The sequence below is a fragment of the Neolamprologus multifasciatus genome, chromosome 9 (assembly GCF_963576455.1).
Source record: "Neolamprologus multifasciatus chromosome 9, fNeoMul1.2, whole genome shotgun sequence".
Lineage (NCBI taxonomy): Eukaryota > Metazoa > Chordata > Actinopteri > Cichliformes > Cichlidae > Neolamprologus > Neolamprologus multifasciatus.
Genome location: NC_140447.1, coordinates 28,348,057 through 28,362,527, shown reverse-complemented (window position 1 = coordinate 28,362,527; position 14,471 = coordinate 28,348,057). Strand labels below are relative to the sequence as shown.

Sequence of the window (14,471 nt, the reverse complement as noted above, 5' to 3'; positions counted from 1 at the left end):
CATTCACATTTCTTTGTTAAACTGCATAATTTTCTGTTCTCTTCAGCATTTAATGCCCCTAATTTATAACCACAAACAAACAGCAACCCTTCAAACTTTGAGGAGGATTAAAGTGACTCTGCTTATTTGGTTTTCAGACCTTTAGAGAAAGAAAAATCTCCTAATCCCAGGCTTCTTCCACCATGACTTCTGCGACCCGCTTGCTTGCTCGTGCTACCAGAGAACATGCTGTGCAGCCTGACATCACTTTACTGAGTATGCTTTTGTGGTTTTCCAAAAACGTGGTGGTATTAATTTATGATTTACACTTTGACTGCTCAGAGAAGAAAGGCACAATATAAACACTGGTCCATTCAGCAGATGTTTCCTAGAATGTCTTATTATATCCTTAAGAGCTGACTTTCTGGACTCACAGAGTTTGCCAACCTCAGCTTTTGATTAGAGCTTGGACTTCACCCTCGTCTCCAGTGCAACTGTCTCTCACATAAGGCTGTCTCAAGAGGGCACGCAGCATCCTACGGGACGGTACACACCCAGGACACCGGGTGTTTAAGCTGCTGCCGTCCGGCAGGAGGTTCAGGCTGCTGAGGTCCCGAACAAATAGACTCAAGGACAGCTTTTACAACAGGGCAACAGCCCTGATCAATGCAAATAGCTGACCTGATTGGCTACCTCCCTGGACTTTTTTAGGGGGGAGATAACAATGTTTAAAACAATAACAATAATGATATTTATATTTATAACAAGGTGCAATAATAATTAATGTGCAATAATAACACTGTGCAATACAAATACACTTATTCTTCTTTTTTATTACTAAGTTATTATACTGTGTTGTGTTGTTTGTGTTGCGTTGTGATGTGTGATATCGTGTCGTGTTGTGTTATATGTAGCGCCGACGTAGGACAGTTTTCCAATTTCATTGTACTACTGTACTATGTATGACTGTGCAATGACAATAAAGAGTTATCTTATCTTATCTTATCTAAGACAATGGTCAAAAATCCAAAGAGCTTTTTTATTGAATCTTTATTTCACATATTTACACCCACAAAAATTGGTTTATTTACATTCACATTTAATTGTCTGGCAAAGAATTTAATTCTTAATAAACTGATGAGTGTCCGTTTTTGATGTCCGGCAAATAAACTGAAGTGGACAAAGAGGGCTGAATTTAAGGTACTGGCTAAATTCACATCAACTTCCCAGTCTGATCGGGAGTGAAAGGGAAAAATAACATGGACTGTTTTGTAGTAGATCCACTTCATAAATAATTAACCCCAAAACACAAATGTGAAACCACATTTTTACACCAAAGCTGGTCCAGAGCGTAACATGACTTAACAAAACTTAAACAGCCACCTTTACAAAAGTTCAAACACGCGTTCTTAAACACAACGTACGAGAAATGATTGTGCTTTGTATTTATTTACATAAGTAATACAGTGAATGTTGCATTCATGTCTTTTTATGTCACGTTAAACTCAACTAAATCTCGCTGCATCCATCAGTGAAAACAACAAAATACCTTTAATGGGGATACTTGAGATTGAATTCATAACCAGATTAAAAGTATTCGTTGCTTAAAGTTACATTACCAGGTGTCGTCTCGTGTTCAGCAGCATCGAGCTGATCATTTTTGTGGTAATGGTAAGTATTTGGAGGGGGTTTACATTCACGCCATTAGCAGATGATGATGATGTTAATTATAGCAACTTTTCCAGGTTTTCTGCACCTTAAGTTAGAATTAAGATTTTATATTTTATTCCACTCAGAATGAAATTTGAGGCCAGCTGCTTTAAACAAGCAAAAACTGGAGGAAAAAAGCTGTTTGTGTGGTTTGTTTGATGCTCTAGTTGCACATGAAAACAAACATTTCCTTGGCAGGACAGTAGACGTGACCTGGACCTTGTTGGGGAGTGCACTGGTTTGATTAAAAATCAAAAATAAATTTTGAAATCACTTGGCCGCCAGTTTTTACTGACAGCTAGCAGACAGGAAAAACCTGGTCACCTTATTTGTTATATATTCTGTTCTCACGCTTTATTATTTTCAACAGTTGAATTTCTTCTTTTCTGACGCCCAATCATTAATGCTGTACCAAACAATAGCTGCTCTGCTCTCACAAATCACTGGGACCTAATACGAGAGATCTGGGAGTTTAAATCAGGCTACGGTCCTATTTGATTGCCTCAAACATTTGTTTCCATCATGCACCTCTGTCTGGTCATGTCTACTAAGGTTCGAGGCTGCAGAGCATGTGTGAAAACAGCTTTTTAATTTGAATTACCTTGGAAGGCATCTGCTGTGTTGTTCACTACAACAATGTGGAAAGCAGCAGAGCTACACAGACATGAAAACAACATATTTCTGCTGTTTAGATGCAGACCATTTTCCCGAGTCTAAAAGTCACATCTGCAGTTAATCCAACATAGCATGAATACCAACTGCAAGGGAGCATTTAATGCACCTCTTGGAGAAAGGTTTGAGTGGACGAGCCAAAATGCTGAAGTCTGACAGAAAAAAGCGAGACTGTAAGCAGTCTGTAAGCAGCCCTATTTCATAGTCCCAATATGGTTGTCAACATGATGGGTCAGTATATTAAGTATATCTGAAAGGCAGTAAATTGTCTCTAAGGTTTATACTTTTACCCACATGTTTGTACTCTGACTGGGGGAATATCAAGAACAACGAGTTCACGAACTCAATACTTAAATGATTATTATAAAAATAAAAAAATAGAGCACAGCATTTACATCTCTAAACAGGAATACACCTAAAATTTCTGTGTGGACTCAAATGACTTTTATACAAACATTTCTTAATGGCAGAACTGAAAACAACTGCAGCTGGTATTGCTTTTGTTTATTTGTGATTGGTGTATCCAGGCCTGGTGGGGAGCACTGTCCCCTCAAAGCAAGATGGTTCTTTGGTTTAAACTTTGTGGCCTGGTGGGCCTTTTATGTGGAGCTTTTGTGTTCTTCCTGTGCCTCCATGGGCTTTTCTCCAGGTGGTCCAGTTTGCTCCCTCAGTCCAAAGACGTACAAGTTTCTTAGTGTTTCTAAGTTAGTCATAGGCTTGGATATAAGCGTTAAAGCTCTGATTCTTTGTGCTAGCCCCCTGATGGACTGGAAGTCTGTTCAGGCAACACAGGCAGTTTCAGTGGTTCCAACTTTTGGTGGTTTTAGGCACGACTGCTTCAGGGGTTAAACAAGAATAAGAACAAAGAATAAAAGTTTGACAAACTCTCGGTTTTTGGCAAACCTTCCTGTGGATATTTGTGTTGCACAGCCACTTCACAGCCAAATTGCCTATCAGTTAAATCTAACCCAGGCAAGGCCACTATGGCAAAACATTACTTCCATCTGCACTAATTTACTTTTGGCTACATGACTCTGCTCTGGGACATCTGCAGCAGCAGCAAGACCCTGCAGAGAAGAAAAGAAAAAGAGGCAGTAGGGGAAGGTGGGCTACAAAGTGGCTTGCAGGTGTGGAGCAACTGTAGCTAGGCTGAAGCAGTTTAAAATGCATGTCCTACATTACATTTGCCTCAGGGTGAGTAGTAGGCTGTAAGAGTTGATCTGCAGGTTTGCATCTCAGTGTGACATTGAGACCTACCTATCCAAGATTTCAACTAGTCTGTTGTTTAAGCCTCTGGAGACGCGTGATTTGGGGGGTATTCCGGTGTAGCCCGTGGATTAGTTTAGGAACTCCTTTCTAGATTGCATTTTAGCAAATTGAATCCTCCTTTTCTCTCCACACAGATTGTAGATGACACAACAAGAAATTAAACAGTTTGTGCAACAAGTAGTCTATATTTTGCTGAAGATCTAGGTTGGATATTGGACCCAGAGCTATGAATTAGGCATTCGATGCCTAGTTGGATATTAAAATTGCTTTTGGGCCTACATATCCTTAAAAACTGTACTTCCGCCTTAAAGAGATGTTTGTAAAAAAAAAAACTACACCCCTGGAAAGTCCAGTCCACACTTACTTTAAGACACTCGAATACAAAAGTCTGTTTGGTTTGATAAGCACTCATGCACAGCCACATCAGTGTCTTCTCCCCCCAGAGAACCAGTGTCGTAAAAGTTGTTTGACTTCTCCTTGACTTTTATAGTTTTAAACTCTAGGAGAAGTCTAGATGCTACCACGCTCATCATTACAGCACCGTAGCATCATTAAGCTATTTCATCAGGTAAAACCCGAGATGCCGAGTCCAGGACCTGCTACTCTAGCTGATCAGAAATGCACCGAAGAAGCTGGTCTCTTCGTCCATGTCCACAGCAGATGCATTTGTCACCGTGACGAACAGGCGGTCGCCGGTAGTGAGCGGGAACAGCCCCCCCTGGTGGGCGGAGTGAAGAGAGTACTGGGAACCTCGGGACCAGCAGGAAGTGCGGCTTGTTTTCATCAGCAGGATGGGAGCCGGGTATGAGCTCATCTGTTGGGAGAAGAGCAGGTGAGAGAAATGCGATATGTTAGAAGTGCTAAAGAATGAGTGCTTCAAAGGTGGCGTAAAGGCAGGAATTACAAATTTTGATTTCATGTTTGAGTCTCAACCACAGAGAAGAGAAGCAACCGATCAGCTGTCAGCAAGCTGTCACTGCTTATGATCCTGCTCCTAGATTTTGTCTTAAACAAAAGCCTTCTTGGGAGATGTTTACAAGTTTCCCAATCATACTCTGGTCCAAGAATCTGTCTTTTGCAGGACAAAACAAATTAATTTAAATTATAATCTCGGCTCAGAAAAACAAAGCAAAAGACAAAGAAGAACTCAATCCATGTGCTCCATGAGTACACTGGCATATGGCCTTGCGGTGGCTGGTTTCTAAATGCTCACTAATAAAAAACAAGACTATTACTCAGAAAAACTTTAACACAGACTTCTTTGATGTCCTGTACCAGACAGTATCATTTCAGCACCAGAGGTTTTCACTTGGTCGTTCAGCAAAAAAATCAAGTGGAAGTTGGTCAGGTGATAGTTGAGGCAGCTAATTTGGCTAATGCTAATCAGCTGCAGCTTGCCTGGTGAGTGACTGGTTACTGTCACATACCTGCAAACATCAAGCATGACCACTGTTAAACTAGTGAAGTCCAACACTCACATTTAATAAAACATCCATTTACAAACAGATGGCACACGGCCCGGATGCCTTAAAAAATTGTGACAATAAGTTCAGCATGTTTTTCCACTTGCACAGTCTCCACAGTCACTACAAGAAAGACTGTTGTCATAAATAACGGAGAAGCATCCTCAGCTTAACCTCCTTAATTTGGTTTGTTATGACAGGCCATCTTAGGGCTGTTCGATATAACAATATATATCGGATGACGATATAAAAACATCTATCGTTTCATTTTACGCTATCGTTTGTTTCGTGGTGTCGCAAAAATAAACTCTTTACGGCAATATTGTTTCATCGTTTTGATGGTCACTGTAGTGGCTATATTAATTTATTAAGGTTCTCTCTTTCTCTTATATTTAATATAACAAGACTACGGACGGACAAGGGCCTGTTTTTATGCGTTGTCGTTAGCAACACCCATATGGAAAAGAAATAGTAAAAACTTATATGATTTACTCATGAAAGTGGCCACTTTCTCATTACTTTCATATATTGTTTTAGTAATTATCCAAAACATACAAGTTTCATTATATAATTTCTCAAGGGATCTTATATCTGTTTTTACTCTTGTATGCTTTTCATACAAGTTTCACACAAGACAGATACAAACTTTATAAGATTTATATATATCTTTTCCATATGGGCAACAACGGTGAAACCATCACGTGTCCGTTTGTTTATGTTCCACATAAACCTTTCACAATAAAGCTCAAGACCCTGTTGAGACTTTTCAAAATAAACTGAATCACGTGAAAGAGCAGATTATTTACGGATGAGAATTAAAAAAGAGCCGTCAGGTGCTAAAAAATAAACCTTAGACTCAAACGTTAGAACAGGCTTTTCCCTGCAGCACGCCGTGTAATAAATACTCACAAAGAAAACGGCGGCCGTTACAACTTATGTCTAAAAATGTATAGTTTCATACATCAGTTAAAACACTCGACTCCAGCTACATGACGCGCAGCTGGAAACACTTCCCACAAGTCGAGCTGCCCGAGATTCACATAATTTACAGAAAATGTTACATTTTTGTGATTTATATCATTATCGGACGATAGAATTCTTATATCGGGATATGAGATTTTGGTCATATCGCACAGCCCTAGGCCATCTGTAATGTCTTCTTCAGAAGGACTCTAAAGACTCCGAACAATGATTCAGGCGTCTGAATTGGCAGAAATTAACAGTTTGAACAAACACTCTCATGAACTCATCAGCTTTAAAACTTGCGACACAATCCCAACTATTACATCCTCCTCCACCAGACTGGATGCCCCAGTGGGCTCCATTTTCAACATTTTTATTTTAATTCATTTTTGATCCAAAAATAAAAAGCACAATGGATTTGAATGCCCATTAATACACAAGCATAATGCTAGAAAATGGCTCTTTTTCATTTTTATGGGTAAAATATGTCCCCTTTAATTGAAGTTTTAGCTGACAAAGCAGAAGCCAAAGGTTACTCAATATTTACAGCAATTCTGTCTGAATGCTTATTAGTCATCATATTTTACTAGTCAGACACCATCCTAACACACCCCCACCCAAGTGACTCAACAGTCTGCGATGTTCTGTGCAACAAACACTAAAAGATTACAAATAAATGTGCAGATAGGTCAAGACAAGCTGGATTTAATTCATGCAGAAGGAGTTTTGTTTTATCGCTAAAATGAATAATTAGACCGATGCATGAGTACAGGTCAAACCAAATATTTACAACACTAGACGAGTGAAAGAACAAAAAGTGATAAGTTAGTTTATGAATGTGTCTCTCACCTTCTTATAGATGTACTGCAGCAGAGGTTTCCCCCTATCCTCCACCTCCTCGCTGTCCTCTCCATCCTCCCCCAGGTGGCTGTGTCTGAAGTAAGTCTGGGCGTAGACGTAGTAGAGGCCCGGCTGCGACACCACCAGCTCCCCATCCACCAGCTGGACGTCCTGGAGGAAGGCCAGCCCCTTACGGCCCTCCCACCATGAGATCTTCTGGCCATAAACGCGCCGCCCAGCAAAGACTGGAGCTGAGGAAGTAAAGCAAGTGGACAACATCAGGTTCTGTTATGCAATCACATGTGGTGACAGCTAAAACTTCATTTTAAGGGTGGTGGAGTTCAAGAGTTTGTTTTAAAGACTCCTAATAATGAGGTCAGGATATGTGAAAGTAATCATTCTGAGCCAAAAACTCTCAGTTTTGGGAGATTGTTCTACTCATAAATCTCTATGACGTCAGTGAGACGGGATATCTCTAATGCGGTCGTCTTAGGCCCAGAAGCCGCACCCAACTGCTGTCCAAATTTTGTTAATGAGGGGCATTCAAAAAGAAGAAAGTTGGCTTAAAGGGGCAAACAGCTTGTTTAAGACAGGGGGTCTGGCTTATTTTGAAGTGTAACTCATGCAAAGCTACGCTAGTAGAGTAAATTGAAAGGTCACTCTGTGCATGCTGTTTAAATTTTGCTCTAACGCAATCTGCCTAGCGGCCACTTTCAGCAGCACTCACCTCCTCCTGCTCGCTCCAGTTTGGGGACAAAGCTGCCCGTGACATGAGCGGCAACTTTGGGGCGAGAGAGAGAGAGCAGCACCTGGGAGACTTCATCTAACGTGAAGGAAAGGATGGAAAATACACCCAGAAAAGTCCGGTCAGAGGATAGATCAGTATTTAGTAGGTCATAGGTCAGATGTTTGCATGTTTCAGTTTTGCTTTCTCACCTTTCACTTCCGACGAATTCTGCCTCAGCCTCTGTCTCTGCCTCTGCTGAGACAATGACTGTAGGAAAAACAGTGGTAAAGTAAGATTTTTGAGTAATATGTCTGTAACATTAAACATAGTAATAACCTTTCGCCACTTTATCTGCTGAGCGAGGCCATCAGCTCATACCGCAGACCTGCCAAGCAGCGTCTTATCTAACTTTGACCCTGTAAATGTGCTGACATCAGATCAGGAGACTTGCTCCTTTGAATAAAAATAGAAGTCTTCGTGTTAGTGTTGACAACGGATTCTTTCCTGGAAACGACCCGTCTCCAATTTCCTCGTGTTTTTCATTTCTTTTGCAAATTAATTGGAAACTACTGCCAAACCAACTAAAACCATTTTCTAAATAATGGTTCTGGACAATTTAGCTCAGCTGCAGAAATGTGTTAAAAGAAAAAAAGAAGAGGCTTTTTGAAAGAATCTGAGAAAAGAGATAAGATATCATTTAATGATTATTTAGCAGTCAAAGAGATGATCAGAACATAACAACAGGTAACTTATTCAAATATTCCCAAAAAAGATGAGTTAATCATCGGAGATTAGAGATTCATGCATACTTTAAAAACAAGATGTCACTGGATAGTTTCAGCACGGGAATACTAATAGCAGGTTGTCAGTCTGACAAACTGCCGGTTCATTGCTTTGGTTCAAACGGAAATATTTTCTCCTACAGGATCAATTGTCTTAAGATGTCTTTTTTATGCAAATAATTCTTCTTAGTGGAAAAATCCTGCCGATATTGGTGCTAGCACATTTGTAGAAACTAAGACTCATCACACCAGGCGGACAGGAGAGTCGTCTGCTGCTGTAGCTCATCTGCTTCAAGTTTTGACATGTTCCGTGTTCAGAGAAGCTCTTCTTCATACCTTGGTTGTAACGAGAGGTTTGTTACTATCGCCTTCCTGTCAGCTCAGCTCAATCTGGCATCAATGAGGCATTTTCATCCAGAGAACTCACGGTCACTGGATATTTCCTCTTTTTCAGACAAGTGTCTGTGAACCAAAGAGATGACTGTGTGGGAAAATCCCAGCAGGTCAGCAGTTTCTGAGACACTCAGATCAGCCTGTCTGACATTAACAACCTTTCAAAGTCACTTGAATCACCTTTTTTCCCCATTCTGATGATGAGGTTGAACTTTGTCTGCATGTCTAAATGCACTGAGTTGCTGCCATGTGATTGGCTGACTCGATATCTTTGTTAACAAGCAGCTCAACAGGTGTACCTAACAAAGTGGCCAGTGAGTACAATAAAACGATTAAATTAGGTTTAATTGACGTTGTAAAACTTTACACCTACACATCTGCAGCATTTGGGTGTTTTTTAGGTTTCTACCATTCACGTGCCTGTTGAATGTGTTTTTAGTTTACCTTCCGAGTTTAAAAACACAAACCATCGTCCTGGATCAGACCGTCTCTGTGTTGTTTATGTTCTGAACTAAATTTAATCAACCAGCAGAATCGGAAAGTCAGAGGAGGAGAGAAGGGAACGAAAACAAACTATGTGCACAAATAGCAAGCAAAAGAAAATGAGTGTGTGTGTGTGTGTGTGTGTGTGTGTAGGTGTGTGTGTGTGTGTGTGTGTGTGTGTCAGTGCAGGGCAGGTGAATGCATTCCTGTGCTGATTAAACCACACAGGATCACATCACATCTCCAGCTATGAAGGAGTTCATTGTGCATCCGCAGGCAGCGATTTGGATCATTTCAGTTTTTCTTTCTTCAGCGAATATCCACAGGAAGCCCCTAATAATGATAATAATAATGACCCCTCCTTGAGTTTAAGAGATAAAGCTGCCTTTATTCTACATTTTTCTTTCTGCCAATGAATCCCATGGAAAACAATAAATTAATAGTTTTAGGATAACAATGGAGCCCTGTTAAACATGTTAAACAGAAACCTTGTTTTTTTAGTCGTACTCTTGCTCTCCCGTGGCGCCCCTCTTGTGTTTATCACCAAGAGTAAAACTTTACTTGGAATTTGCTTTGCTTGAAATTTAATTGAACTCCAGCTGTGCAGAGTTCAATTAAATAAGGGACAGCGGAATAAAAAATAACAATAAACCTTCTTCAGCATTTGCTTTGTAAGCATTTTTCAGACTTTGCAGCTGGGAGGAGCGTAGGAGGTTAGCAATGTCTCCAAAGCCCTGTGGGTGGGGAGTTTCTGATGCAGTGCAGTGAAGGAGAAGAAATTAAGTTTTGAAATCTCAGCAGCTGGCCAAATCATTCGAGTCATTAATAGAGATCGGCTGAAACCGATATGCACAGCTCATTTGCAGATTTTACGAAGCAGAAAAACTCTGCAGCTGAAACATGAAAGCAACTCTGAGCTGCCAGAAGCTGCAGATCCTCTAATGACCACTTGAGGCTCCTAAAGTGAGTCAGTCCCCCCAGTAACTTCACAGCAGATTTAAACAGGTTTACTGAAAACTGTTTTTATTCTAGTGACTCATTGAACCCTTCATAGTAGCTGTATGAGACCTGAATTATTTGAAGTTTATTAAGGCTTAAATTTAGGGGTGTGCGTCTGATGAGTGACAGGTAGCCTGTAGCTCTCTGCTAAAATGTGGATTCTGGATACCAACAGCTTTTCCAGGAAGTCTTTGTCTCTTCTTTGGTATTTTATCACTGTTTCTAAGTACTAATTATCTGATATATGTGTCTGTAGGTTACAATAAACAGTCTATGGATGCAGCAACAACAACAACAGCATGGCGTCAGCCAAAATGCTATCACTGAGGCTTCAGAAGAGGGTTTTAGAAAGAAGCAGGTGACGTCAGAGGCATTATATTCAGAGCAGCAAGTTAAAAGCCAATCAAGTTGCTGTGCAAGTGAATAGGAGAGGCGGTTTCTGCTGTGTGGTAGCAGACACAGCTCTCTATTGGTTAAATATAAAGATGTATTTAAGTGTCTTCTTACTTTTTCTTGGCTTCCTGTATCCATAGTGTATTCAGCATATGTTAAGTTGCTGTTTGTGTCGGCACTCTAATGAACAAATGATAACATTTCATGACTTTTCCTAATACTGGTTTAGTCAGTGTGGGGCTCTGGAGTGTGTGTCAAACGTCTACAATAATAATGGATTGGATTTATATAGCGCTTTTCAAGGCACCCAAAGCGCTTTACAATGCCATTATTCATTCTACAGTTACAGCTACAGTTGTAGCCACAGCTGCCCTGGGACAGCAGAAGCGAGGCTGCCATATCGCGCCATCGGCCCCTCTGGCCAACGTCAGTAGGCGGTAGGGTAAAGTGTCTTGCCCAAGGACACTTTAGGACAGAGAGCCCGGGGATCGAACCGGCAACCTTCCAGTTACAGATACGCTTCCCAACCCCCTGAGCCACAGTCACCCCTAATGAATCTGTTAAAATGTTTATATTACTTTGAAACCCACTTTGAGGTTTAGATTTAAAATGTTTTTACAATGAGCACACTGTGTTTATACCCTGTTTATTTTAGCATAACTAACAGCATTTCTCTTAGACGTTTCAGTGACGTTCTTCTTCTACAATAATGAAATGATTTAGATGTGTTAGCTGTTGTGTTGCTTGTTTATTAGTGAAGTTAGTTATTTGCATAACAAGCAAAACCCTCAATACTTCATCTTAATTACTGTTTTGTCAAATCTGTAACAAAATTTGCCATCACTGGTATTCCTGCAGGATGAGGTCAAAATGATCCCCTAAGAGGTTTTAGTGTTAAACCTCATTTCGGGGCAAAGTAGCCAAACATTATAAGAGGGTTTTATCCGATTTGCTGCTTATTCTCTACATGTTTTTACATCCCACTGACAGCTTAAAGTTAAGACGCTTTCTCCCTATTAACTTATACTGTAGCTTTAAAGTAAGCACCCTGATTTCTTTCACAGTTTTAATTTAATTTCACAGTAATGCCACGGTGGCTGCATTCATTGTTTACATACAGTTTGTGGATTTTATAGGTCAGTTAAGTTCTGGGGGGTAAAAGTAAGCAATAATTCCTCGTGATACTGTACCTTCTCGATGAGGAGGTGAACCTGCTGAGTGACCTGCCAGCATAGATCCCCTCGCACATCCGTGATGCTCTGCAGGTCAGTGCCCGTCAGACAGGAGACACTGCTCCTGGCAAAAGTCTCCTTTATCTGCAAATAGTGAAGGTATGAAGAATAGCATGGAACAAGTGGAGCAATGTCTCTTTATTTTCCCATCAAACATTCCTGACACACCTGATGGTCTTTTTTGCAAAACCAAAAGTTGTTTTCAAGGTCTGTTCGCTTTAAAAACATAATTTTACATGCTGATGTTAACTTTATTGCACCAATTTTTCTTGCTCTTTTTTTGTAGAAAAATGCCTATTGTCCACACTCAAACAATTACTGTCTAAAGAGTTGGCTTTAGAACCTGAGTCATCATAATTTCCTGGCATGCATCCCTTTCCTTCCTTGTCATGTGTTTAAGTTTCATTTTCCACATATCGCTGCTGCATCTCATCTCTGGGTTAATGATTGATTACTGTAAACAAAGGTTGAGAGTTGTACTGGACTGAATCCATCTGAGCAGAGGACTCTCAGATGTACTTCACCAAAAGCACAGTCAGGGCAGCACAATCACACTCACAAAAATTCAGGCGCATTGGTCTGTACAAACTCTTCCTGACAGTCACAGATGATCGTAAAATTATCTGCAGGCCACCTCTCCTGCTGCTTTTCTTTTTAACTTCCTTGTTCTCAGTTCTACGTTTGCAGCTGCAGAGAAAAACAAGGTGTGTATGTTTGCGTGACATTACATTGTGCAAACCTCCAGAGCAGCATAAGTGACCTGCGTTACAATGTGTAAAAGAAAAGAAAAAAAGAAAAATAAATGAAAAGTGGGCTATATGCTCTTTGGAGCGCAGCAGCAACACCAGAGCGCAAAACTAGTTAAAGTGGTTTGCTCCAGAACTTGTCACCGCTCAACTGCGCATTAAAACTCTAATTAAGTCATCAGCAAAATGAAGTAAAACGCGGCTGCATCAACTTTGCCCCCGTCTCGCTGTGCGCAAAGCACGGCCATGCGTAAAAGCCTCCGCGCGTCCCTGACTCCTCTGTCCGAACTTTAAATTCTTCCTTACCGAGTTGAGAGCCGTTGTGAAGTGCAGCACGGTGATGGTGACGACCACAGTCTGCAGCAGAACCGCCACCAGCAGCAGGACCCCGAGCTTCGGACCGGAGCCCGTCATAACGACAGACTGCCGTCCGGTACCCGACCAGCGCCACCCGTCCCGTTCGCAGACGTCCAGAACAAGAACAATGGCAGAGAGCTGACTGCTTAACTTCTACCCTCTCTGTCCCCTGCAAGCAGGGGGAGGAGGAGGAGGCGGGGCCGGGCCTGAAGAACAAGAGCTTTTCCCTCTTTGAGATTTGTGCTGCAGGGATTATTGTTTCATTTCTGCGCTGAAAAAACACAGATAGCCTTCTAGTTTATTATGAAGTCTCATATCGTTGGTATAGATCTCTGCTCCGAGTTTTACTGTGAGAAAAATGCCTTTGACATGACCGGAGATCATGTTCTGAAACATGCTCAGAATAGCTCAGCAGTTGGATTTTGGAATGCACAGGACTTGCGTAGAGAGTTTGTGGAGGCTAATCTAAACGAATGATTTCACCACTTTTATTAAATCTTTATGAATTTGTCGTCCAGGGCAACAATGGAACAGCTGTGTTTATCATTAGTATCCTAAATGAATTGTATCTTTTTTTTTAAAGAGCAGAAGTTCAGATGTAAGGGGTCATATGTGTGTATCGCCCACTTAACTATTTTGATTTGGGGATTAACTTTTTCTAGTTTCAAGTTTTTCCTGCTGCCTGGTGTCAAGTTAATAAACTGTTAATAAGCTGTGTTCCTTTCCATAAGGAAGAGGAAGAGCATTAATTCAGCAGGCATGCCTTACATAACAAATGGTATCTAAGTGTATGAATGAATAAAGTGTATTAATTAGTACAATAACAAATAGAAACTAAAATAAACATATTTGATATTCGCCTGTTGTGTCATTTCAACTCATTGTGAGTCTTTACTACTTGCTGCTGTCATTTTACACTTGAACTGGTTTCTCTGTAGCACCTCCTTTTACTGCTCAGACACGCACAAGCATCACACTTGGCAAGAGGTGCGGTGAAATCATATTAATTGAGTTGACAACAACAATGTAATGTAATATCTCTTCCAACAAGAATTACACTGAACGAGTGAGAGCAAGAGAGACAAAGAAGCCAACAGGGGGAAAATTGTAGGAGGTTTTCAGTCATTTCAGTGTGTTTGACCACAGTTTGTGTTGAGGTCAAAACTCTTTACAGCCTCCAAACTGCTGGTCCTTTGTAGTTAGCTTCCTCCGTGCTATGTTAATGCTGTCAACATCGAACAACACCGGAGTAAAATTAATAAATTGTCCATTTGTCATTTTGTCATTTGTTAAGATTTTAAGACATTTTGAGATTTTTTTGAGATTCAGGTCTTTGAGTTTTGGATCGATACCTGATCCAAGTGTCACATTTTTGCATCCTTTTTGGCACTTTAAGCTTCGTCCTTCAATGAACTCCTTCTTGGAAAATGGTCAGATTTAGATAATATTTTGTCATTCTTATC

At 40.6% G+C, this 14,471-nt stretch overlaps 2 protein-coding genes across 3 annotated transcripts in view; one reads left to right on the top strand and one right to left on the bottom strand.

Moving 5' to 3' along the window:
- The window catches only part of LOC146511717 (uncharacterized), a 237,844-nt gene that overhangs the window by 174,040 nt on the left and 49,333 nt on the right, over positions 1 to 14,471 (top strand). The window lies entirely within an intron of this gene.
- Positions 1,897 to 13,167, bottom strand: LOC146511721 (tumor necrosis factor ligand superfamily member 10-like). The gene is made up of 6 exons (XM_085173161.1): positions 12,958 to 13,167; positions 11,864 to 11,989; positions 7,833 to 7,890; positions 7,624 to 7,719; positions 6,906 to 7,147; positions 1,897 to 4,444 (listed from the first exon to the last, which is right to left on the bottom strand). The coding sequence occupies exons 1-6, from the start codon at positions 13,063 to 13,065 to the stop codon at positions 4,235 to 4,237; spliced, it is 840 nt and encodes a 279-aa protein (XP_085029287.1). The 5' UTR covers positions 13,066 to 13,167; the 3' UTR covers positions 1,897 to 4,234.